Raw genomic sequence first — 27845 nt, forward strand, 5'->3', positions numbered from 1 at the left:
GCACCTTGGTAAACTATACTAAACCTATTCTATGCTGCACCTTGGTAAACTATACTAAACCTATTCTATGCTGCACCGTGGTAAACTATACTAAACCTATTCTATGCTGCACCTTGGTAAACTAGTGTGTGTGTGTGTGTGTGTGTGTGTGTGTGTGTGTGTGTGTAAACCTATTCTATGTGTGTGTGTGTGTGTGTGTGTGTGTGTGTTAGTGTGTGTGTGTGTGCGTGTGCGTGTGCGTGTGTGTTAGTGTGTGTGTGTGTGTGTGTGTGTGTGGTGTGCGTGTGCGTGTGCGTGTGCGTGTGTGTGTGTGAGTGCATTCTATTCTTCCTGATAATAATCCTACTATTGTGTAGGTAAAAGGCAATTCATAATCATGACCACAGAACAACGTTATCAGTTTGAAGTGTCTCAGGCAGTACATTTAACTTTATGGACACATGTTATGGCCATCCCAAGTAGGTAAAAAAGGCAGTACATTTAACTTTATGGACACATGTTATGGCCATCCCAAGTAGGTATGGCCTAAACTATACTAAACCTATTCTATGCTGGGAAAATCTGGTTAGGAATCCATTCATTTATCACATCCAGGATTCTATCCCAGCGTCTCCTCCTGTGAAAGTTGTTTTGGAAATAGGCCAGAGTTGTCAGACTGGTCTTTATTGTGGACTGCATGTACGTCAGCTCATTTGAATATGAATGTGACGCAGTGTAAGCTATAGAAGTGACGGAAGCCCTTGGCATTAGAAGATCACTGACCCATAAAACGTCACCAGGTAAATGATTTAACAAACCAACCAGGTTCACCGTTTCTCTCCTACAGAACTCTCACCAGTGATTTGATTTCTATGGAAATGTTGATGGATTAGGGGCCAATACTGGCATTTGAGGCCTTTTTTCTTTGGGGCGCAAGAGTCTCCTATTTCTCAGTGATTCCCAGAATCTTGAAAATAAATGACCAAAAAATACTTTCTCATCTTTCTAATTTTCCCAGCTGGATGGGAAAACATTTCAGCATAAAGCCATCCTCAGACCATTGTATCACTAGTCTGTTGTCCCCTTTATGCACAAATAGTATTTCTAATACAACCAGAGTTGTACACACATGAGCTCACTCTTTCAGACAAGCTGGTCTGGTCATATTGTATGAGAGAAATTTACATTTGATGTAATGTAAAGCTATTTCTCACCCTCCCTCTCTCTCTCTCTCTCTCTCTCTCTCTTTCTTTCTCACCCGCTCTCTCCCACCCTCTCTCTTTCTTCTCACCCTCTCTCTCACCCTCTCTCTCTCCCACCCTCTCTCTCTCCCACCCTCTCTTTCTTTCTTTCTCACCCTCTCCCCCCTCTCTCTGTCTCTCTCCCTCCCTCTCTCTATTTCTCCCCCAACTCTCTCCCCCTCTCCAGGGTATCGGGGAGTTGTTTGAGAAGATAAAGCAGGAGAACAAGTCTAACGGCCACCCTAACGGTGACGTAGGGCTGTTCTTCACCAACCTATATGTTACTCCCGTCCTCAAGAACATCAGCCTGTATCTGGAGAAGGGACAGATGCTGGCCGTGGCTGGGTCCACCGGCTCTGGAAAGGTACCACTACCACTCACTGTCTGTCAGGGAACACTGGGGTGGATGGAGGCGGTCTGGGCCGTTGTAGTTTACTTTTTTGGGTTGATTTGATTTGACACGAACAGTGTACATTAATCAACATTTCTGTAAATGTGCCAACTGCAGTCCCTGTATTTCTCACATCTCATTATGTCATTTTTTTAATTTTAATTTTACCTTTATTTAACCAGGCAAGTCAGTTAAGAACACATTCTTATTTTCAATGACGGCCTGGGAACAGTGGGTTAACTGCCTGTTCAGGGGCAGAACGACAGATTTGTACCTTGTCAGCTCGGGGGTTTGAACTCACAACCTTCCGGTTACTAGTCCAACGCTCTAACCACTAGGCTACCCTGCCGCCCCGTCCCATTATGTCATAGTGTCTTCCATTCCAACGATTAGAATACTATTGACATTTTCCACTGGAAACACAAAGAAGCAAGTGTTTCCGGTAGAAAATGTTAGTCATAGGCGAGTGGAAGACTCTGGATAAAAACTGTTTCTAAATGCGTTTTTTGATCGCGACGGACACATTTTACCTGCCAACTCGTAAGTAGTATTCCTAGAAATTATAGATCTGCTTTTGTTGACAGGCAAAAACAAATGGTGTGAAAACTGACACTTTAGGTTAGGGTTATTTTCCATTGTCAGGCACCAGAGAGATGCTCAACTAAGGGAGTCCACAAATGTCAGCCCAATGTCCCAACAGACTCCTGAAGTTGCATCTGGAAGCTAACACACACACTAATGTGTGTCTTCCATAGAGATAAAATTGTATTTTATCTGTGTCTGTTGTCTTTAATTCTGTGTCTCCCCCCAGAGTTCGCTGCTGATGATGATCCTGGGAGAGCTGGTCCCGTCAGAGGGGAAGATCAAACACAGTGGGCGGATCTCCTTCTCCCCCCAGACCTCCTGGATCATGCCCGGAACCATCCGTGACAACATCCTGTTTGGTCTGACCTACGACGAATTCCGCTACACCTCTGTCATCAAGGCATGTCAGCTGGAGGAGGTACGTTGGACTGAAATATGTAACCTTGTTGTTTGTTAACGTGATTAGAATTCCTTTGGTCTCAGGTCTGGTCTTTGATGTGATTGTGTCGGATGTTTCTTTACTTTTTCTGTTTTCCTTTGTCTTTGCTTTGTTCTTTTGCTTTGTTTGTTTTTTTACTCTCAACCTCCCCCTGTTCTGTTGTTATTCTCAACCTTCCCCTGTTCTGTTGCTACTCTCTCAACCTCCCCTGTTCTGTTGCTACTCTCAACCTCCCCTGTTCTGTTGCTCTCAACTCCCCCTGTTCTGTTGCTACTCTCAACCTCCCCCTGTTCTGTTGTTATTCTCAACCTTCCCCTGTTCTGTTGCTACTCTCTCAACCTCCCCTTGTTCTGTTGCTACTCTCAACCTCCCCTTGTTCTGTTGCTACTCTCAACCTCCCCCTGTTCTGTTGCTACTCTCTCAACCTCCCCCTGTTCTGTTGCTACTCTCAACCTCCTCCAGTTCTGTTGCTACTCTCTCAACCTCCCCATGTTCTGTTGCTACTCTCAACCTCCCCCTGTTCTGTTGCTACTCTCTCAACCTCCCCCTGTTCTGTTGCTACTCTCTCAACCTCCCCCTGTTCTGTTGCTACTCTCTCAACCTCCCCTCTGTTGCTACTCTCAACCTCCCCTGTTCTGTTGCTACTCTCTCAACCTCCCCTAGTTCTGTTGCTACTCTCTCAACCTCCGCCTGTTCTCTTGTTACTCTCAACCTCCCCCTGTTCTGTTGTTATTCTCAACATCCCCTGTTCTGTTGCTACTCTCTCATCCTCCCCCTGTTCTGTTGCTACTCTCTCAACCTCCCCTCTTGTTACTCTCAACCTCCCCCTGTTCTGTTGCTACTCTCAACCTCCTCCTGTTGCTGTTCTGTTGCTACTCTCTCAACCTCCCCATGTTCTGTTGCTACTCTCAACCTCCCCCTGTTCTGTTGCTACTCTCTCAACCTCCCCCAGTTCTGTTGCTACTCTCTCAACCTCCCCCTGTTCTGTTGCTACTCTCAACCTCCCCCTGTTCTGTTGCTACTCTCTCAACCTCCCCCTGTTCTGTTGCTACTCTCTCAACCTCCCCTGTTCTCTTGTTACTCTCAACCTCCCCCTGTTCTGTTGCTACTCTCTCAACCTCCCCCTGTTCTGTTGCTACTCTCTCAACCTCCCCCTGTTCTGTTGCTACTCTCTCAACCTCCCCCTGTTCTGTTGCTACTCTCTCAACCTCCCCCTGTTCTGTTGCTACTCACAACCTCCCCCTGTTCCGTTGCTACTCTCTCAACCTCCCCCTGTTCTGTTGCTACTCTCTCAACCTCCCCCTGTGCTGTTGCTTCTGTTGCTACTCTCAACCTCCCCCTCTGTTGCTACCTCCCTCCCCTGTTCTGTTGCTACTCTCTCAACCTCCCCTGTTCTGTTGCTACTCTCAACCTCCCCTGTTCTGTTGCTACTCTCTCAACCTCCCCTGTTCTGTTCTGTTGCTACTCTCTCAACCTCCCCCCCCCTGTTCTGTTGCTACTCTCAACCTCCCCTGTTCTGTTGCTAACTCTCTCCCCCTGTTCTGTTGCTACTCTCAACCTCCCCCTGTTCTGTTGCTAAACCTCCCCCTGTTCTGTTGCTACTCTCAACCTCCCCCTGTTCTGTTGCTACTCAAACCTCCCCTGTTCTGTTGCTACTCTCTCTGTTGCTAACCTCCCCCTGTTCTGTTGCTACCTCTCAACCTCCCCCTGTTCTGTTGCTACTCTCTCAACCTCCCCTTGTTCTGTTGCTACTCTCTCAACCTCCCCCTGTTCTGTTGCTACTCTCTCAACCTCCCCTGTTCTGTTGCTACTCTCTCAACCTCCCCCTGTTCTGTTGCTACTCTCAACCTCCCCCTGTTCTGTTGCTACTCTCAACCTCCCCCTGTTCTGTTGCTACTCTCTCAACCTCCCCCTGTTCTGTTGCTACTCTCAACCTCCCCCTGTTCTGTTGCTACTCTCCCCCCTGTTCTGTTGCTACTCTCCCCCTCAACCTCCCCCTGTTCTGTTGCTACTCTCTCAACCTCCCCTGTTCCCCTCTCAACCTGTTCTGTTGCTACTCTCAACCTCCCCTGTTCTGTTGCTACTCTCTCAACCTCCCCTGTTCTGTTGCTACTCTCTCAACCTCCCCTGTTCTGTTGCTACTCTCTCAACCTCCCCTGTTCTGTTGCTAACTCTCCCCTGTTCTGTTGCTACTCTCCCCCTGTTCTGTTGCTACTCCTCAACCTCCCCCTGTTCTGTTGCTACTCTCTCAACCTCCCCTGTTCTCTTTGCTACTCTCAACCTCCCCCAGTTCTGTTGCTTCTCTCAACCTCCCCTGTTCTGTTGCTACTCTCTCAACCTCCCCCTGTTCTGTTGCTACCTCCCAACCTCCCCTGTTCTGTTGCTACTCTCTCAACCTCCCCTCTGTTGCCTCTCTGTTCTGTTGCTACTCTCTCAACCTCCCCTGTTCTGTTGCTACTCTCAACCTCCCCCTGTTCTGTTGCTACTCTCTCAACCTCCCCTGTTCTACTCTCAACCTCCCCCTGTTCTGTTGCTACTCTCAACCTCCCCTGTTCTGTTGCTACTCTCTCAACCTCAACCCCCTGTTCTGTTCTGTTCTGCTACTCTCTCAACCTCCCCCTGTTCTGTTGCTACTCTCTCAACCTCCCCCTGTTCTGTTGCTACTCTCTCAACCTCCCCCAGTTCTGTTGCTACTCTCTCAACCTCCCCCTGTTCTGTTGCTTGTTCTGTTGCTACTCTCAACCTCCCCTGTTCTGTTGCTACTCTCTCAACCTCCCCCTGTTCTGTTGCTACTCTCTCAACCTCCCCCTGTTCTGTTGCTACTCTCTCAACCTCCCCCTGTTCTGTTGCTACCTGTTCTGTTGCCTCCCCCTCCCCCTGTTCTGTTGCTACTCTCTCAACCTCCCCTGTTCTCTTGTTACTCTCAACCTCCCCCTGTTCTGTTGTTACTCTCAACCTTCCCCTGTTCTGTTGCTACTCTCTCAACCTCCCCTGTTCTGTTGCTACTGTTCTGTTGCTCTGTTGCTACTCTCTCAACCTCCCCATGTTCTGTTGCTACTCTCTCAACCTCCCCCTGTGCTGTTGCTAACTCAATCTCCCCCTGTTCTGTTGCTACTCTCAACCTCCCCCTGTTCTGCTGCTACCCTCTCAACCTCCCACTGTTCTGTTGCTACTCTCTGAACCTCCCCCGGTTCTGTTGTTACTCACAACCTCCCCCTGTTCTGTTGCTACTCTCTCAACCTCCCCCTGTTCTGTTTCTACTCTCAACCTCCCCCTGTTCTGTTGCTACTCTCAACCTCCCCCTGTTCTGTTGCTACTCTCTCAACCCCCCCTGTTCTGTTCTGTTGCTACTCTCAACCTCAAACCTCCCCTGTTCTGTTCTACTCTCTCAACCTCCCCTGTTCTGCTCTCTCCCCTGTTCTGTTTCAAACCTCCCCCTGTTCTGTTCTGCTACTCTCTCCCCTCTGTTGCTAAACCCCCCTGTTCTGTTGCTACCTCTCAACCTCCCCTCTTCTGTTGCTACTCTCTCAACCTCCCCTGTTCTGTTGCTACTCTCTCAACCTCCCCCCTCCCACTGTTCTGTTGCTACTCTCTCAACCTCCCCCTGTTCTGTTGCTACTCTCAACCTCCCCCTGTTCTGTTGCTACCTCCCCCCCCTGTTCTGTTGCTACTCTCTCAACCTCCCCCTGTTCTGTTGCTACTCTCTCAACCTCCCCCTGTTCTGTTGCTACTCTCTCATTCCCAACCCAATTCTCTCTCCTTCTTCCTTGACTCATATGTTCTACTTTACTGTCTACCCAGTAGCCTTTGTGAGGTGTTGATGTGTCATATTTCTCCAGTTTGTGCACACACACACACACACACACACAATTGCACATACACACACACACACACACACACACACACACACACACACACACACACACACACACACACACACACACACACACACACACACACACACAATGCCGTCCCATCCCTTTGTGGAGCCCCATTGTTAAGTCTTGGGTAGTGTGTTCAAAGTGCTGCCTCAGCAGGGGGGCCGTGTCACTGGATTACTGTCCCAGACACTCCCGTTGCCATGGATGCACCACATTATGTCATTGGGACGGAATATCAGCTTGCTCAGAGACACAGGCATTGATGTCGATTAGACTAGCACTCATTGTCAATCTGTGTTTCTGTATATATTTAGGATCAGGAGTTTTTCCTGACTACATGACCTGATCAGAAAACTCTGGGCAGCAGAGCTACTATACAGTAGTTATCATTGGTTTTACATTTTGACTTTTGAGAAGGTGTGAAAATTATTAGAGTGGCCAATTGGCACCACTCATGCCCTGGGGTATTGATGATTTGCCACAGATAAAGTGGATGGTGTGTTACACAATGGCTGTTTGACCAACATCAGAGTGTGTTTAAAGCAAACACTACTGTATGAACATATTTAATGGCTTTGACAGTTCACGATAGTGACCATTCCCTCGTATGTAACTGCAACGTCTACCTTTATCCACACTGTTAATTGAGCGACTTTAGAAGAGTCATGAATATGAAATCTCTCGAAGTGAGTAACATGACAAAAGCAATTTGGTGTACGTGTTCTGAGACAGAGAGAAAAGAGAGACACCTGTTTCTGTGTGCCCAGATGAATCAGACTGTGTTTAGTAGGGCTTGTGATTGTGCTGCAGACTATTGTGGCCTGTCCCACGACCAGACCTCTACCATTGGTGGGCTGTGTCATGTTAACCCCATGGATTTGACACATTTGCCCTTGGTTAGCTTGTAGGTTTCAGCTCCAGCCTAACAGCGGACATGTTCCAAATGGCAATCTATTCCCTATAAAGTGCACTACTTTTGACCAGGCTACTGTTCAAAAAGAAGGGGACTATATAGGGAACAGGGTGCCATTTGGAACGAATGCAGTGGCTTTGTTCAGTATGAGACACACAAGGTGCCTTTTTCCACTTGCTGTGTTTTAAGACGTGTTAAACAACATGTTAACTTAATTCCCAATGCCTTCCTTTTGGACAGCGGAAGTAGCATTAAAAAAGGTAGGCGGTTTTATGATGGTAGACTGTGTTCCATCACTGTCTGACTCCATTCATTATTTTACATGTTGGTGTACATGTGTGTCAGACGTTTGTGTTTGAAATAGTTAATAATGAATTTATCCTCAGCTGTGATCGTTTTTCATACTCCTTTTATGTTTCAGTGTTTCTGATTTGGTATTTTTGATGTGGTGCTATTAGACTTTTGAAATCAAACAATTGTGTCTTTCAGCTTGGTACTTATACTGTAAATAGCTTTTTTAAATAGCTTTAAGGGCATGTGATTTGATTACGCTGCGGCTGTATCCAAATGTGGAAAAGGAATTGGATTTGCAAAACTCAACAAGTTGTACATTTTCAACAGGTTAATTTAATTTCCCATTTAAACACTGGACAGAAACACTAGGGGACGTTGAATTGAGTCTTCGCCCAGTTTGTTGTCAATATTCTTTCAGAAGTCATAGATTTCTTTAGCTGCCATCTCAGTCTGTTATGTCTGCTAACACAGATGTAAACAATAAGGTATTGCACTTTTGATTTTGGCTATGATGTCCCTACTCCCCTACATTTAGTAGGGCAATGATGTCCCTACTCCCCTACATTTAGTAGGGCTATGATGTCCCTACTCCACTACATTTAGTAGGGCTATGATGTCCCTACTCCACTACATTTAGTAGGGCTATGATGTCCATACTCCCCTACATTTAGTAGGGCTATGATGTCCCTACTCCACTACATTTAGTAGGGCTATGATGTCCCTACTCCCCTACATTTAGTAGGGCTATGATGTCCCTACTCCCCTACATTTAGTAGGGCTATGATGTCCCTACTCCCTACATTTAGTAGGGCTATGATGTCCCTACTCCCTACATTTAGTAGTGCTATGATGTCCCTACTCCCTACATTTAGTAGGGCTATGATGTCCCTACTCCACTACATTTAGTAGGGCTATGATGTCCCTGCTCCCCTACATTTAGTAGGGCTATGATGTCCCTACTCCCCTACATTTAGTAGGGCTATGATGTCCCTACTCCCCTACATTTAGTAGGGCTATGATGTCCCTACTCCCTACATTTAGTAGGGCTATGATGTCCCTACTCCCTACATTTAGTAGGGCTATGATGTCCCTACTCCCTACATTTAGTAGTGCTATGATGTCCCTACTCCACTACATTTAGTAGAGCTATGATGTGCTTACTCCCCTACATTTAGTAGGGCTATGATGTCCCTACTCCACTACATTTAGTAGGGCTATGATGTCCCTACTCCCCTACATTTAGTAGGGCTATGATGTCCCTACTCCCCTACATTTAGTAGGGCTATGATGTCCCTACTCCACTACATTTAGTAGGGCTATGATGTCCCTACTCCACTACATTTAGTAGGGCTATGATGTCCCTACTCCCCTACATTTAGTAGGGCTATGATGTCCCTACTCCCCTACATTTAGTAGGGCTATGATGTCCCTACTCCCCTACATTTAGTAGGGCTATGATGTCCCTACTCCCCTACATTTAGTAGGGCTATGATGTCCCTACTCCCCTACATTTAGTAGGGCTATGATGTCCCTACTCCCTACATTTAGTAGGGCTATGATGTCCCTACTCCCCTACATTTAGTAGGGCTATGATGTCCCTACTCCATTACATTTAGTAGGGCTATGATGTCCCTACTCCCCTACATTTAGTAGGGCTATGATGTCCCTACTCCCCTACATTTAGTAGGGCTATGATGTCCCTACTCCCCTACATTTAGTAGGGCTATGATGTCCCTACTCCACTACATTTAGTAGGGCTATGATGTCCCTACTCCACTACATTTAGTAGGGCTATGATGTCCCTACTCCCTACATTTAGTAGGGCTATGATGTCCCTACTCCCCTACATTTAGTAGGGCTATGATGTCCCTACTTCCCTACATTTCATATTTCAGCTTTTGATTTGTGTGTGTGCATTTCAAACATGTATCTAAACCCTCGCTGCTCTCGCCTCAGGATCTGGCCCTGCTGCCGGAGAAAGACAAGACCCCCCTTATGGAGGGAGGGGTGACCCTTAGTGGAGGTCAGAGGGCAAGGATAGGTCTGGCCAGGTAGGTACCTATAGGCACACACCTGTCTTTTAGCATGCATCACTCACCCCCAGCACCTTTCACCGTCTGTCACCATGGCAACATTCATTCATTAAATCTCCCCCGTTCATTATAAAAGACCCACAATATGTTGAGTCACTCATTCTATGATCTACTCGGCAAAACACTGTGGTTGATTTTTTGAAGTCATGACTCGTTGAGACTCGTTAAAGGTATGGGACAGTGTATGGATAGTGATTCCTGGTCATAATGCCCCATGAAAAAGATGATTACTACAGTATCAATGCTTTCATCTGACTGTTCGTTCAGCTTAGAGGTCTTCTCGGGTCCAAAAAGTGAGACCTGAACAGACCCGGTACTCTCAGACCCGAACCTGAATGGACCCAACAACAACCAGACCCAGAACAGACCCGATTGGACCGAGTGACCAAAAAAATATGTTTATCAGTCAAATTGCTCTTCTGGTTAACGAATAGTCCTTTATATTTTGGCTAGGCCTTCTATAAGTCAATAAATGAACCTTATTAGCGTAAACTTAATATGCTCTAGGCATGCTTCTACATCTGCATTGCTTGCTGTTTGGGGTTTTAAGTTGCGTTTCTATATATGTACTTTGTGAAATCTGTTGATGTAAAAAGGGCTTTATAAGTAATATATGCAGAACCCTGGTCGGATCCACTTCGTGTCTATCAGCTGTAGCTACATAGACCCGAGACTCGATGACAATCAAACAGGACCTGACCAGGACCCTGGCAAAAAGTTAGAATTTTGGACCCAGGCTCGCTCGAGTCTCGGGTATTCGGGTTCGGCTCCTATAACTGTAGTGTTTTATGATCTAATATTTCTGGTGCTTCTGCAGACTTTTTTTTACTCCCATTAAATCTCTATGTCGAGTCCAACATTCTGAACATATGCATTATTTATTGGTTTTATTGTCCCGGTATCCATTTGCTCCCACTTAACTGAGAGCATCACTGCCAGTTTGGCCAGATGTATCACTTAAACTGAATTGAATCGCACTAGGACTTGACTTCCTAATTAGATGCCTGTTTGATTTATTACTTACTTCCAATTATATTTGTGTTTGTGCATCTCTGTGTATCTGTGTATGAGTGTGCATCTCTATGTGTGTGTGTGTGTGTGTGTGTGTGTGTGTGTGTGTGTGTGTGTGTGTGTGTGTGTGTGTGTGTGTGTGTGTGTGTGTGTGTGTGTGTGTGTGTGTGTGTGTGTGTGTGTGTGTGTGTGTGTTTGTGTGTGCTTTTACAGAGCCGTGTACAAGGATGCTGACCTCTACCTGTTGGATTCGCCTTTCACCCACCTGGACATTGTGACGGAGAAAGAGATCTTTGAGAGGTCTGTCTGTGGCTCAACACTGAAGCTTTCATATGGGCGAGGGTCTGGAAGATGAGGTTGGGGGATGGGCTGGGGTCTAGGAGATGAGGTTGGGGGATGGGCTGGGGTCTGGGAGGTGAGGGTGGGGGGTGGGAGATGAGGGTGGGGGGTAGTCTGGGAGATGAGGGTGGGGGTGGGCTGGGGTCTGGGAGGTGAGGGTGAGGGGTGGGAGATGAGTGTCGGGGGTAGTCTGGGAGATGAGGTGGGGTTTGGGCTGGGGTCTGGGAGATGAGGTTGGGGGATGGGCTGGGGTTTGGGAGGTGAGGGTGGGGGGTGGGGATGAGGGTGGGGGTAGTCTGGGAGATGAGGGTAGGGGTAGGCTGCGTCTGGGAGATGAGGGTGGGGGATGGGCTGAGTCTGGGAGATGAGGGTGGGGGATGGGCTGGGGTCTGAGAGATGAGGTTGGGGGGTAGGCTGCGGTCTGGGAGATGAGGGTGGGGGATGGGCTGGGTCTGGGAGATGAGGGTGGGGGATGGGCTGGGGTCTGAGAGATGAGGTTGGGGGGTAGGCTGGGAGATGAGGGTGGGGGATGGGCTGAGTCTGGGAGATGAGGGTGGGGGATGGGCTGGGTAAATGGTTTAGGTGAAGAGAGAAGATTAAGATCATGGTCTTGTAGTCTTTGACCTATTGAGCAATTGGGTTAGGTGGTGAGGTGTGGGCTTTTTGCAGAAATGTAACTTTGTGCCTGACATTCATGAACTTTGATCTAATTTTCAGACATTTGTGTTATCAGCATCTTTCCTCTCAGAAATGAGGGCAAGCACATGATTGAACAGCAATGTGAAACTTTTTTTACAATGTGAATCTCTTCGCGTTCCTAAGAAACTACATGTTTTCCAAAGGTCACTTCATGCCTGTCTGTTAAAGTAAAGGTTGATAAACTAAACAAAGGATACACGTATTTTCTCTTGCCAGGTGTCTGTGTAAACTGATGTCCTCCAAGACTCGTATCGTGGTCACTAGTAAGCTGGACCACCTTAAGAGAGCAGACAAGATCCTTCTGCTTCACAACGGAGTGTGTTACTTCTACGGCTCCTTCTCCCAGCTGCAGGCCAAGAGACCAGACTTCAGCTCCCTGCTCCTGGGCCTGGAGGCCTACGACAACATCAAAGCCGAACGCCGCAGCTCCATCCTCACTGAGACCCTCCGACGTGTCTCCATCGACGAATCCGCTGTCCTCCGTGGCCACGAGCCCATCCGCCAGTCCTTCCGCCAGCCCCCGCCTTCGGTCATCAACGGCAACACGGGACCTCAAGGCATCACCATCGCCGGGGGCGACGGTCTCACAGTGGTGGAGAAACGTAAACAGTCGATAATCTTAAATCCATTAGCAACGGCACGTAAGTTCTCCTTCATCGGTACTGGGCCCCAAAACAGCCAGGCTCCAACCCCAGGGTCCACTACCATCGAGGATGGCGTGCGGGAGCTGTCGGAGAGGAAGTTCTCTGTGGTGCCCGAGGATGATCAGGTGAGGGTGCTTTTCTATTTTTTATTTACATAGTGCTCTTAGAGTTCGGTAAGGTCAGTGGAGGGTGTCTCTTTATTAACAACAGTTGGAGTGCGATCTCTAATATTAAGGAAGTCTCGAGGTTCTGCTCGCCTGAGTTAGTATACCTCATGATGCTCTATAGACCATACCATTTACCAAGATAGATTTTATATGTATTTTTCATAGCTGTCTATGTACCACCACAAACCGATTCTGGCACTAAGTGTCACGTTCTGACCTTAGTTCCTTTGTTATGTCTTTGTTTTAGTATGGTCAGGGTGTGAGTTGGGCGGGTTTGTCTATGTTCCGTTTTCTATGTTGTGTTTGCATTTGGCCTGGTATGATTCTCAATCAGAGGCAGGTGTCGTTAGTTGTCTCTGATTGAGAATCATACTTAGGTAGCCTTTTCCCACTTGTGTTTCGTTGGTGTTTATTTTCTGTGTCTGTGTGTTCCACACGGAACTGTTTCAGTTGGTTATTTCACTTGTCGTTTCACATGCTTGTTTTAATAAAGAGCATGAACACGTACCAAGCTGCGCATTGGTCCTCCGATCCTTACTACTCCTCCTCGTCAGAGGAGGCAAACCATCAAACAGGCAAAGCATCAATACAGGACTAAGACCGAATCTTACTACACCGGCTCTGATTCTCATCGTATATGGTAGGGCTTGAAAATTATCACGGATTACAAAGGGAAACCCAGCCCAGAGCTGCCCAGTGACGCAAGCCTACCAGACGAGCTAAATGCCTTCTATGCCCCCTCTGATGGAAGCAACACTGAAACATGAGTGAGAGCACCAGCTGTTCTGGATGTCTGTGTGATCACGCTCTCCATAGCCGATGTGAGTAAGACCTTTGAGCAGGTTAACATTCACAAGGCCGCAGCACCAGATGGATTACCAGGATGTGTGCTCGGAGCATGCACTGGCAAGTGTCTTCACTGACATTTTCAACCACTATCTGGCCAGTCTCTAAAACCTACATGTTTTAAGTAAATCACCATAGTCCCTGTGCCGAAGAACACCCAAGGTAATCTGACTAAATGACTACCGCCTGTAGCACTCACATCTGTAGCCATGAAATGCTTTGAAAGGCTGGTCAAGCTCACATCAACACCATCATCCCAGAAAACCTGGACCCACTCCAATTTGAATACCGCCCCTACAGATCCACACTGCCCTTTCCCACCTGGACAAAAGCAACACATATGTGAAAATACTGTTTGTTGACTACAGATCAGCGTTCAACACCATAGTACCCTCCAAGCGCATCACTAAGCTAAGCACCCTGGGACTGAACACTTCCCTCTGCAACTGGACCCTGGACTTCCTGTAAGGCCATTCCCAGGTGGTGAGGGTAAGCAACAACACATCCACCACGCTGACCCTCAACACGGGGGGCCCTTAGAGGTGCGTGCTTAGTCCCCTCCTGAGTTTCAAGTTCCTTGGTGTCCACATCACTAAGGACCTATCATGGTCCAAATACACCAACACAGTCGTGAAGAGGGCACGAAAAAAACGCCTCTTCCTCCTCGGGAGGATGAAAAGATTTGACATAGGCCCTCAGATCCTCAAAAAGTTCTACAGCTGCACCATTGAGAGCATCTTGACTGGCTGCGTCACTGCTTGGTACGGTAACTGCTCGGCATCCACAAAGCTCTACAGAGGGTAGTGCGTACCGACCAATACATCACTGGGCCAAACTCCCTGCCATCCAGGACCTCTATACCAGGTGGTGTCAGAGGAAGGCCCTAAAGATTGTCAAAGACTCCGAGCATCATAGACTGTTCTCTCTGCTACCACACGGCAAACGATACCAGCATGTGAAGTCTGGGACCAAAAGGCACCTGAACAGCTACTAACCCCAAGCCATAATAGTGATTCAAATGGTTACCCGGATAATTTACGTTGAACCCCCCCTCGCCTCCCTTATTATTTATTTATTTATCTTAATTGTTTTGCACTGGCTCTATGCACTCTCACTAGACTCTACTCACACACTCACACATGCTATACTGACACTCCAACACACACACACTACATATGCTCACACACACAGAAGACATACGCTCACTACCATGCATCTTGGCACAACTGTCGTGTCTTTACTATCATTAAATTGAAGACTTATAGTTTTTATCAAAGATTCTCTGTAATTAGTATTACGCGATCAACTGATTAATCATGTAACTGTGATTAACTAGGAAGTCGGGGCACCAAGGAAAAATATTCAGATTACAAAGTTATAATTTCCCAAAATAACCTTTCAGATATTTTATCTGATCAATTAGTCTTCAAATTAATTAATCATTTACTTTACCTCACGTTAGTCTCATTCCAAATGTCGTAAATTGTTGGTTATCTGCACGAACTCAGTCTTTACTATGAGTCATCCATACATCAATTGTCTTAAATCATTTATTTATTACTAACTAAGTAATTCACAGAAATGCATAAACAAAACAACAAAGTAGATATGGTTACAAGAAATGATAGGAGAATGTGCCCTAGTGGGATAAACCGGCATGGCGGCTTGTTAGACAAAAGGGAAGTGGGGGTCGACTAAGAAGTCACTACAGAGTTAATAATTATAACAAATGAAATGCTAATCCTTTACACATGAACGCTCACTCATTCGGGAACAATTGCAATCAATATATATATATATTTTACGCTCAGTGTGTCGATCTTGATCGCTGGTGAAAAGTTTGTTTCTTTTGGAGAGTTTCGTCCCCTCTCTCTCTCTCTCTCTCTCTCTCTCTCTCTCTCTCTCCCCTCGCTCTCTCTCTCTCTCTCTCCCCTCTCTCGGTTAGAGGGGATAGTTATAGTTATTGGATAGAGGGGATAGTTATTGGATAGTTATTGGTTAGAGGGGATTGTTATAGAATGGATGTTTTGGTGGTTGTCGTTCTTCGCGTTCAATGATACCGAATTCCAAACTGCAGACTAGTAATTCATATCAAAGACACGTTCTTATTCTGTCGGTATCTATAGTCTAAGAGTTTAACCACGTGGTATGATTAAAAGATTCAGCAATGGTCTACAACCTTTGTCCTCTCCAAATGGAGAAAAACATGGTCTGGTGATAATTTCTCAAAGTTGGGTTTTATCCGGAATTGCAGAAAAGCGCTGTCCCAGGACGCTTGACCCTAACTGGGCTCAGGGGCGGTCCTCTGAACTCCAATTCCCCTTTTGAGTTTTCCTTCATTAAACAGTCCAAAATCACATTGTAAAATTGTGAAAACAGTATCATACTCACTCATTCATCTTATACAACAATTACATTATATAAACAGTGTTATGGTAATGTGGCCACACCGTCTCCCATGAGCTTCCCCAAGTTGTAACAAATGGACCAGTTAGTAGCTGGATTCTTCACCGATCTTCTATACTTTCTCCGGAACATGAAATTTGTTCGGACCTCGAGTTCTGTGAGGTGGAAGACATTCCCCTGTTCTCTATGAAAATTTACTCTCTCTATACTGTGTTTCCATGAGGAGATCCTCAGGAATTTACGACGTCTCTCTGACCACAGCAGCATAGTTGAAGGAGGAAAGGTGGAGGCAGGGAGAGGGGGATGGGGCTCGCCACACCCAAAGAGGGCAACGTCATGACACCACACACATGCACACTCACACATAGACACACTTTCACACTTCATATACGCTGCTGCTACTCTGTTTATTATATATCCTGATTGCCTAGTCACTTTTACCCCTACCCATGCATACATACTGTATTACCTTCATTATCTCTACTACCTCGTACCCCGGCACACTGACTTGGTACTGGTAGTCTTTGTATATAGCCTCTTTATTGTTTTTGTGTTACTATTTCCTTTTTTATTGAACACAATTGTGGCATACTTTTAACTCTGCATTGTTGGTTAGGGGCTCATAAGTAAGCACTTCACTGTAAAGTCTACACCTGTTGAATTTGGGGCACGTGACAATTGAAGTTGGTCTTATTGTGTTTTATAGCTGTTACACTGTTTGACACAGAGCTTGTATGTAAACGTGTTTACACTACTTTGCTGTATCCTGTTCAAATGACAAATAAACTCAGGTCGTTGTTAATGAGAATGTGTTCTCAATGACTTACCTGGTTAAATAAAGGCAAAATATATACAAAAAAATCTAACTTTAATTTTATTTGATTATAGGTGGAAGAGTCGCTGCCTCGGGGGAACCTGTACCATGACGGTCTGCAGCACCTGAGCGGGCAGCGGCGCCAGTCTGTGCTGCAGTTCATCACCAACGCACAGGGGCAGGGCAGGAGGGAGCAGCTCCAGACATCCTTCAGGAAGAAGCTGTCCGTCACGCCGCAGTGCGAGCTGGCCTCGGAGCTGGACATCTACGCACGACGCCTGTCCAAAGATAGTGTTTATGACATCAGTGAGGATGTGGATGAGGAGGACATGGAGGTAGGTTGAGTGAAGGCAGCAGCTTGGACGTTTTCCCCTGTAGTTGCAGGTCTTTAAGAGCACATGGAGGTTATGGTTAGGATCAAGGAGTTGCCAAAGGGACGTCATAGAATGTTCACCAGTGTTTGAACCACCTTTTCCAAAGTAAAGTTTGAACATAAACGTTTGAAGACAAAAACACAAAGACAGCTAGGCTTTAGTATTTAATTTGACGTATCTCTTTTGTCTGTTTGTAGCAATGCTTTGCAGATGAGCGTGAGAACGTGTTTGAGACAACGTCGTGGAACACCTATCTGCGTTACATCTTCACCAACAGGAACCTGGTCTACGTCCTCATCTTCATCTTCATCATCTTCGCTCTCGAGGTAATGATAGCTTTAGATGATCCCTGACTCGGAGATACTGTAGAGCAAGGATAGGCAACTGGCTGCCCGCGAGCCACATGTGGTCTGTGGCCCCGCTTTTCAAGGCCCTTGGATCAATATTTTTTTTTCTTTTAGGGTGGAACTCAGTCTGGGTCTTAACTTAATGTTGTGAGTTAGAATAGTAGAATACACAAGGTAAATTTCAAAATGTGGTTGTGCATCAGCAGTTTTTCTCTTGTTATTTCAGTCACTGATAGTCAGTCAGTTATCACATGTCAGCTAGCATTTTTTAGATTGCAAAGTTAGTTTAGCGAGCTATCTAAACTTGTTCATGGTAGAATTACCGGTCAGGGGCCTCATGATGCTCGCAGACCAGCGAGCAATTGCGGCCTCTCATTTTTATTTATTTTTACTTTATTTTTCTTGTCAAGTCAGTTAAGAAAAAATTCTTATTTTCAATGATGAATTCAAATTCTTTGTGGCACCCATCCCCATCAAAGTTGCCCATCCCTGCGGTAGAGATTCTATAATAAACAATAACAGCACTGTATTAGAGGACAGAGTCTATATTAATCGATAACAACACTGTATTAGAGGACAGAGTCTATATTAACCGATAACAACACTGTATTAGAGGACAGATGCTATATTAACCGATAACAACACTGTATTAGAGGACAGAGTCTATATTAATCGATAACAACACTGTATTAGAGGACAGAGTCTATATTAACTGATAACAACACTGTATTAGAGGACAGATGCAATATTAACCGATAACAACACTGTATTAGAGGACAGAGTCTATATTAACCGATAACAACACTTTATTAGAGGACAGAGTCTATATTAACCGATAACAACACTTTATTAGAGGACAGAGTCTATATTAACCGATAACAACACTGTATTAGAGGACAGAGTCTATATTAACCGATAACAACACTGTATTAGAGCACAGATGCTATATTAACCGATAACAACACTGTATTAGAGGACAGAGTCTATATTAACCAATAACAACACTTTATTAGAGGACAGAGTCTATATTAACCGATATCAACACTGTATTAGAGGACAGAGTCTATATTAACCGATAACAACACTGTATTAGAGGACAGAGTCTATATTAACCGATAACAACACTGTATTAGAGCACAGATGCTATATTAACCGATAACAACACTGTATTAGAGGACAGAGTCTATATTAACCAATAACAACACTTTATTAGAGGACAGAGTCTATATTAACCGATAACAACACTGTATTAGAGGACAGATGCTATATTAACCGATAACAACACTTTATTAGAGGACAGAGTCTATATTAACCGATAACAACACTTTATTAGAGGACAGAGTCTATATTAACCGATAACAACACTGTATTAGAGGACAGATGCTATATTAACCGATAACAACACTTTATTAGAGGACAGAGTCTATATTAACCAATAACAACACTTTATTAGAGGACAGAGTCTATATTAACCGATATCAACACTGTATTAGAGGACAGATGCTATATTAACCGATAACAACACTGTATTAGAGGACAGAGTCTATATTAATCGATAACAACACTGTATTAGAGGACAGAGTCTATATTAACTGATAACAACACTGTATTAGAGGACAGATGCAATATTAACCGATAACAACACTGTATTAGAGGACAGAGTCTATATTAACCGATAACAACACTTTATTAGAGGACAGAGTCTATATTAACCGATATCAACACTGAATTAGAGGACAGAGTCTATATTAACCGATAACAACACTGTATTAGAGGACAGAGTCTATATTAACCGATAACAACACTGTATTAGAGCACAGATGCTATATTAACCGATAACAACACTGTATTAGAGGACAGAGTCTATATTAACCAATAACAACACTTTATTAGAGGACAGAGTCTATATTAACCGATATCAACACTGTATTAGAGGACAGAGTCTATATTAACCGATAACAACACTGTATTAGAGGACAGAGTCTATATTAACCGATAACAACACTGTATTAGAGCACAGATGCTATATTAACCGATAACAACACTGTATTAGAGGACAGAGTCTATATTAACCAATAACAACACTTTATTAGAGGACAGAGTCTATATTAACCGATAACAACACTGTATTAGAGGACAGATGCTATATTAACCGATAACAACACTTTATTAGAGGACAGAGTCTATATTAACCGATAACAACACTTTATTAGAGGACAGAGTCTATATTAACCGATAACAACACTGTATTAGAGGACAGATGCTATATTAACCGATAACAACACTTTATTAGAGGACAGAGTCTATATTAACCGATAACAACACTGTATTAGAGGACAGAGTCTATATTAACCGATAACAACACTTTATTAGAGGACAGAGTCTATATTAACCAGGGGTTAATTTCTTCCCAGTCCAGAACCTCCTATATGTGCACCATGTTTTTTATTGGCCTCATTATAGAATTACGTGTAGAATCACTATTAATTTAATAGGATCTCTCTGGGTCTAGTCATAATTTGTCATTTAACTTTTAATATCTATTGTCTTTTATTGTGGCATTAACACAACCAGTCATGATGTTTTCATCTGATTGTAAAACAATCACTTCGAAGGGCTCCTTTACTAGGTTACCCGTGCAAGTTCATCCACTCGCAACATATTTCCATATTTCCAGCCTTTGGCGATTGTCATTAGGCACAAATGTATGCTTCTGCTGTCAACGCGCGTCTTGGTGTCAGCCACCCATCGCAAAATGCCAGTGTTTTCATCTAACCACATCACAATAGGAACAGTGAGTTAACTGCCTTGTTCAGGGGCAGAACGACAGTTTTGTACCTTGTGGGATTCGAACTTGCAACCTTTCGGTTACTAGTCCAATGCTCTAACCACTAGGCCACCTGCCGCCCCTGTGTCTAGTTTAGGTTAATCAGTGGGGTATTTATTCTCGCCCTACCCTCTACGTTTTGTGCGGGATTGTTTGTGTATCTGTCATTGGTTTGGGGTTGCGTTTTGTTTGTCTGTTGAACAGGTGTTTTACTGTTTCCTACACGTTAGTTTAGTTAGAGGAGTGGTTTCCTCCGTGTTCTACTGGACTGCATTCCTGTTTTTTTTAGTGGCTGTTGTTGTGGTCCTGTGCCTGTTCTTTTGATGGACTAAACGCCCTTCTTGCAATTTTTACTCTCCTGCGCCTGACTCTACACCCACCTCTCGTAGGGAGAATCTGACAATTAACCCATAACGATACTGTATTAGAGAATCCCTAAACTCAACTCCAGCATTTCTGGACGTTTCCAGATTCTTGAACAAGAATGTGGACTGATGTCTGGGTGCGCTAGACTAGAGGGTCCCTGTTGGGTCATAATTTCATTTATTGACAGTATTATTTCAATGCATATGCTGTTGCCACCCTCAGTCTAACTGTGTTTATTGTGTGCTGTAGGTTGCTGGCTCTGTCCTGGGGATATTTCTTATCACAGAGTAAGTACGTGTTTGTTTTCACATGTGCTATAATATTCATCACAAGGAACTAGGATGATCAGCCTACAATGGTAAACAAGTAGTATCCACTAAAAGAAACCCAGATCAGCCTGATCACGTGTAAACAGCTCAGATCAGCCTGATCACGTGTAAACAGCTCAGATCAGCCTGATCACATGTAAACAGCTCAGATCAGCCTGATCACGTGTAAACAGCTCAGAACAGCGTGATCACGTGTAAACAGCTCAGATCAGCCTGATCACGTGTAAACAGCTCAGAACAGCGTGATAACGTATAAACAACTTAGATCAGGCTGATCACATGTAAACAGCTTAGATCAGCGTAATAACATGTCAAATTCAAATCTTATTTGTCACATACACAGATTTATAACATTGTGGGAGTGTAGCAAAATGCTTGTGCTTCTAGTTCCGACCATGCAGTAAAATCTAACAAGTAATCTAACAATTTCACAACAACTACCTTATACACACATGTGTAAAGGAATGAATAAGAATAAGTACATAAAAATATATGGATGAACGATGGCCGAACCGCATAGGCAAGATGCAGTAGATGGTATAGAGTACAGTATATACATATGAGATGAGTAACGTAGGGTATGTAAACATTATATACAGTGGCATTGTTTAAATGACTAGTAAAACATTTATTACATCCAATTTTTCATTATTAAAGTGGATAGAGATTTGAGTCAGTTTGTTGGCAGAAACCACTCAATGTTAGTGATGGCTGTTTAACAGTCTGATGGCCTTGAGATAGAAGCTGTTTTTCAGTCTCTCGGTCCCAGCTTTGATGCACCTGTACTGACCTCGCCTTCTGGATGATAGCGGGGTGAACAGGCAGTGGCTCGGGTGGTTGTTGTCCTTGATGATCTTTATGGCCTTCCTGTGACATCGGGTGGTGTAGGTGTCCTGGAGGGCAGGTAGTTTGCCCCCGGTGATACGTTGTGCGTTGTACATGTAAACAGCTCAGATCAGCCTGATCACATGTAAACCACTAAACGCAAAGTACTCAATCAAAAGAGCAGTTCAAAATATATATATTTTGAAGAAAACACGATTCAGATACTGTTGTAACCATTGTACTCTCTTCTTTCCCTCTCAGTAAGATCTGGACAGAGGAGGCCAACCCATCGGCGCCTAACTACGTAGACCAACAACACTCCAACGCCTCGTCACCTGCCGTCCAACAGTCAGTCATCGTCACGCCAACCAGCGCCTATTACATCATCTACATCTACGTGGCGACGTCGGAGAGCGTTCTGGCGCTGGGGTTCTTCAGAGGCCTGCCACTGGTCCACACCTTACTGACCGTGTCCAAGAGGCTGCATGAACAGATGCTCACTGCTGTGCTCAGGGCCCCCATGGCTGTACTCAACACTATGAAAACAGGTGAGGCCCACTGCTGAAACCCCTGGCTTAACCAAGGATTATGTATCAGCTAGAGATACATATGTACATGCATCTACCGGTACTGTATCTGAACACAGGATACATGTCTAATTTATCAGTCAATTGTCTGTGTAATCTCACAGCCTGTACATCAGTCAGTTAGTCAGTACGACCGCCACCAGTCGATGCCTCTAACTTTCAGCAGCTGTCAATTCCATGTGTGTGTTTTTCTGCCCTGTAGGTCGGATCATGAACAGGTTCACTAAAGACATGGCCACCATCGATGACATGCTTCCTCTTGTACTGTTTGACCTCATCCAGGTAGGTGACTGGCTGCTCTGTCTGTCTCTGTCTGTCTGTCTGTCTGTCTGTCTGTCTGTCTGTCTGTCTGTCTGTCTGTCTGTCTGTCTGTCTGTCTGTCATCCAGGTGGGTGACTGGCTGCTCTGTCAGTCTCATTCTCTCTCAAATAAATTCTCTCCCATTATCTATTATAATCTATCTCTCTCTGTCTTTTATTGTTTTGAGGGTTTTCTTTTTTGTTTTTTTTTGATTTCATGAAAAGCTCTATATTTTATATTATTCATATTCTTTCCCTCTAGTTAACTCTGATCGTGTTGGGAGCAATCTTCACTGTGTCCATCATGCGGCCGTACATCTTCATCGCCGCGATCCCATTGGCCGTCATATTCGTGGTCCTGAGGAAGTACTTCCTGCGTACCGGACAACAGCTGAAACAACTAGAAGCTGAGGGTGAGACTGGTAGGGGTATTGGATGGGGCTGGGGAATTTTCAAATACAGGAGGTGTGCTTGATTTATCTCGACTGTCGAGAAAGGTGAACAGACTTTTCACTTTTTGAACAACTCCAGAAGTTACATTGTACCGGGCAGGGAGTCAAAGAAAGTAAGGGATATAAAAGAAGGCAGGATGGAGGGAGAAGAGAATTGAGGGAGGAGAGGGTGGAGGCCGGAGAGGATGCACAGAGGGGCGAGGTCCGCTGGAGGGGAAGTGGGACATAACGGAGTGGGAGGTCAGCTCTCGTCCAATCAGATTTTAGATCCCATAACCCCATACACAACCAATAAACTTTGATTTGATTTGAAAATAATGGATGGGTGGTGTCTTCGGATGCCTAAATCTGTCCTCGGATCCTTTAGTTAGATGGAAAGTGGTGGTCCTTTCACAATTGGATACTTCCTCTTGCCTTGGAGTAACCACTGATCTGACATGACTGGATAGGGGATATGATACATAATGGTACTATTGCTTGAGTTCTCCCTCACCACAACAATTCCCAACATTCTGCAAACATTCCATGCATTCCCCGTAACTTACTTGTACCAAAGTGTTGGTTTGAAATAGTGAGAGAAAGGTGTGTATCTGTGTTGGGACTCGGGACATTCTGACTCCACTCCTGATCCTGTCATTCTGTGTGTGTGTCACAGATGGCCACAAGGCCTTTCTGCAGCCACGGAGGGGTCAGCGTGAAAATCCGATCAGGGATTTCCTCTGGCTCCATCCTGGCATCACTCTAACACTGTTCCTCACCGGACAAAACACACACGACTGGACAAAACACATACCTTCTCTATCACTGTTCCCCCCTGGACAAAGCACACACACTGTCCTCAACAGGCCAAAACACACACACTGTCCTCAACAAGCCTAAACACACACATTGTCCTCAACAGGCCAAAACACACACACTGTCCTCAACAGGCCAAAACACACGCACTCTCTTGTTGTAGTATGTTGCTCTTGTTCTATATTTGTCCTTTATTGGTGCAGAGACCTTAAAGATCCATATAAATCCACCTAAATGAATATAATACCCCTTAGAGAGAGAGTTTCACTCACCTGCTTGTGATCAGAGTAGATAAACTGTCAGGTTTATTTCTTCCTTCCTTTCATTCATTTTCCTGTCTGTCTCTCTGTGTGTCCGACTGTAGTAAGAGACAAACATCACGGTTCATCTCACAACAAGAGAGACTTGGTTTTACGGTGGCCTGAGAAAATATACTCTCTATTGTTGTGATACTGTCTGGTGCACTTCTATTTTATATTTCTTCAACTCCTCACATAACAATGTCCTTCTGAAACAACAAACTCCGATGTTTGACAGTTTTAATGTCACAGGCTCAAGTACATGCCTTTCTTACAAGATCTAAACCCAACAATGCAGTAATCAATATCAATGTAGTAAAATTAACAAGGTAGAACAGAAACACACAGGATATAACATTAATAAATAAGAAAAACACAATAAAGTAAGTCGACATACTATATACAGGGTCAGTTCCAGTACCATATTTACAATGTGCAGGGATACTGGATCGATCGAGGTAGATATGTAGAGGGGTAAGGTGACTAGGTATCAGGATATATGATAAACAGAGTAGCAGCAGCGTATATGATGATTGTATGTGAGTGGGTGTAGAGTCACTATAAATGTATGTGCATATTATGTGTGTGTGTGAGCAAATTATGTGAGTGTTTGTATGTAGGTTGGAGTAACAGTGTGAGTAGTGTGTAGGGTCCTGTGAGTTAACGGTCTTATTGCATGGAGATAGAAGCGGTTCCGGAGTATGTTGGTGTCAGATTTGATGCACCAGTACCGCTTGCCTTGAGGAAGCAGAGAGAACAGTCTTTGGCTTGGGTGGTTGGTATTTCCTATCACACCACCTGACTTAAGTGGCGTACTGTAAATCAGGGTTGGGGCCAGGATGTGAATTTAAATTCCATCAACAAGTTGACATCACCCATTAGCTATGTACATTTTGGTCAAGAAGTACCTAGATGTTATGTCGGACATCCTGTGAGTGATTTACTAATGCTTCTGTGTTTCTCTTCTCTCCCCCCTTTCTACCCTACCTCCCTCCATTCTACCCTCTCTCCCTCCATTCCACCCTCTCTCCCTTCATTCCACCCTCTCTTCCTTCATTCCACCCTCTCTCCCTTCATTCCACCCTCTCTCCCTCCATTCCACCCTCTCTCCCTCCATTCCACCCTCTCTCCCTTCATTCCACCCTCTCTCCCTCCATTCCACCCTCTCTCCCTCCATTCCACCCTCTCTCCCTTCATTCCACCCTCTCTCCCTTCATTCCACCCTCTCTCCCTTCATTCCACCCTCTCTCCCTCCATTCTACCCTCTCTCCCTCCATTCCACCCTCTCTCCCTTCATTCCACCCTCTCTCCCTTCATTCCACCCTCTCTTCCTTCATTCCACCCTCTCTCCCTTCATGCCACCCTCTCTCCCTCCATTCCACCCTCTCTCCTCCATTCCACCCTCTCTCCCTTCATTCCACCCTCTCTCCCTCCATTCCACCCTCTCTCCCTCCATTCCACCCTCTCTCCCTTCATTCCACCCTCTCTCCCTTCATTCCACCCTCTCTCCCTTCATTCCACCCTCTCTCCCTCCATTCTACCCTCTCTCCCTCCATTCCACCCTCTCTCCCTCCATTCCACCCTCTCTCCCTCCATTCCACTCTCTCTCCCTCCATTCCTCCCTCTCTCCCTCCATTCCACCCTCTCTCCCTCCATTCCAACTGCTCTCCCTCCATTCCAACCTCTCTCCCTTCATTCCTCTCTCTCTCCCTCCATTTCTCTCTACTTGCCTCCCCTCTTTATCTCTCTCCATTTTTGCTCTAATTGTTTCTTCCTCTGCTCCCTCTCTTAATATCTCTCTTTCTGTCTTTCCCCTCGTCCCAGCCCGAAGCCCTATCTTCTCTCACCTCATCATCTCTCTAAAGGGTCTGTGGACCATCCGTGCGTTTGGACGTCAGTGCTACTTTGAGACGTTGTTCCACAAGGCCATGAACACCCACACGGCCATATGGTTCCACTACCTCTCCACGTTGCGATGGTTCCTCTTCCGCTGTGACATCATCTTCGTCTTCTTCTTCAGTGCCGCAGCCTTCATCGCCGTGGGAACCAACCGTGAGTGATGGACGGACAGACAGACACACTTAATATTATTAGGCTATTTCCAATACAGCATTTAACTGAAAAGGAGATTGGCATATTACAGATGCCGACTGCGTTGAATATTTACTTTAGGCCTGAGTAAATTGTTCCTACCTTCTCATGGACAACGTGGAAAAGATCTTTGTGTGACATAGAGAATCTCTCAATGGGCCACAGTGTTTATGTTGGTAGTGAATCTAGGGGTAATTTTACAGACCATTGAATACCTGTGTGTTTGTGTGTGTGTATAATAACAAGGGGTTGCAGTGACGTATGCTATGACGTGTGTGTTTGTGTGTGTGTGTGTGTGTGTGTGTGTGTGTGTGTGTGTGTGTGTGTGTGTGTGTGTGTGTGTGTGTGTGTGTGTGTGTGTGTGTGTGTGTGTGTGTGTGTGTGTGTGTGTGTGTGTGTGTGTGTGTTTAACTATACTTGTGGGGACCAGAATAGTAAACGAACAAACATTTGACCAGCTGGGGATATTTTGTTCATCCCCACAAGGTCAAATGCCATTTCTAGTAGGTTTAGGGTTAAGGTTAGAATTAGTGTTAGGATTAGAATTAGGGTTAGGGTTAGAATTAGTGTTAGGGTTAGAATGATGTTAAGGGTTAGGAGCTTGGGTTAGGTTTAGGGTTAGGAGCTAGGGTTAGGTTTAGGGTTAAGAGCTAGGGTTAAGAGCTAGGGTAGGTTTAGGGTTAAGAGCTAGGGTTAGGTTTAGGGTTAGGAGCTAGGGTTAGGTTTAGGGTTAAGAACTAGGGTTAGGTTTAGGGTTAAGAGCGAGGGTTAGGTTTAGGGTTAGGAGCTAGGGTTAAGAGCTAGGGTTAGGTTTAGGGTTAGGAGCTAGGGTTAGGTTTAGGGTTAAGAGCTAGGGTTTGGTTTAGGGTTAAGAGCTAGGGCTAGTTTTAGGGTTAAGAGCTAGGGTTAGGTTTAGGGTTAAGATTAGGTTTTGGGGTTAAGGTTAGGGTTATGGTTAGGGTAAGAGTATGATTTAGGGTTAGGGTTTAGGGAAAATAGGATTTTGAATGGGACGAAATTGTGTGTCCCCACAAGGTTAGCTGTACAAGACCGTGTGTGTGTGTGTGTGTGTGTGTGTGTGTGTGTGTGTGTGTGTGTGTGTGTGTGTGTGTGTGTGTGTGTGTGTGTGTGTGTGTGTGTGTGTGTGTGCTAGCGCGTCAGTGGGCACGATAATGTGATGTGTGTGTGTTCCACAGAGGACAAGCCAGGGGAGATTGGCATCATCGTGGCCTTAGCCATGCTTATCCTTGGTACGTTCCAATGGGCTGTCATCACCAGCATCACTGTGGACGGACTGGTATGTAAACACACAGTTTTGATCAATCACGGTAGATAGACTTCTATTTGCATTCACATACCACACTACCCGTAGGCAGTTATCAGTTTCACACATATAAACACGCACAACACACTCACACAAATATGAATCTCATTAACCTTTTACACTCGTTTGAATTGGCCTATATGGATAGAGATACATTTAAATGTTTCTTACAGAACAACCATTGTATA

General features: G+C 45.0%; 1 protein-coding gene across 1 annotated transcript in view; it reads left to right on the plus strand.

Moving 5' to 3' along the window:
- Positions 1-27845, plus strand: part of LOC135509053 (cystic fibrosis transmembrane conductance regulator-like) — a 74120-nt gene that overhangs the window by 23163 nt on the left and 23112 nt on the right. The window contains exons 11-23 of the mRNA XM_064929362.1: positions 1408-1584; positions 2423-2614; positions 9680-9774; positions 11041-11127; positions 12082-12634; positions 16817-17077; positions 17314-17442; positions 20906-20943; positions 22072-22358; positions 22600-22679; positions 22959-23109; positions 26067-26294; positions 27530-27630. Coding sequence (XP_064785434.1) covers positions 1408-1584; positions 2423-2614; positions 9680-9774; positions 11041-11127; positions 12082-12634; positions 16817-17077; positions 17314-17442; positions 20906-20943; positions 22072-22358; positions 22600-22679; positions 22959-23109; positions 26067-26294; positions 27530-27630 — 2379 coding nt within the window. The remainder of the gene's footprint in view (positions 1-1407; positions 1585-2422; positions 2615-9679; positions 9775-11040; positions 11128-12081; positions 12635-16816; positions 17078-17313; positions 17443-20905; positions 20944-22071; positions 22359-22599; positions 22680-22958; positions 23110-26066; positions 26295-27529; positions 27631-27845) is intronic.

The sequence above is a fragment of the Oncorhynchus masou genome, chromosome 22, assembly GCF_036934945.1.
Source record: "Oncorhynchus masou masou isolate Uvic2021 chromosome 22, UVic_Omas_1.1, whole genome shotgun sequence".
Taxonomy (NCBI): domain Eukaryota; kingdom Metazoa; phylum Chordata; class Actinopteri; order Salmoniformes; family Salmonidae; genus Oncorhynchus; species Oncorhynchus masou.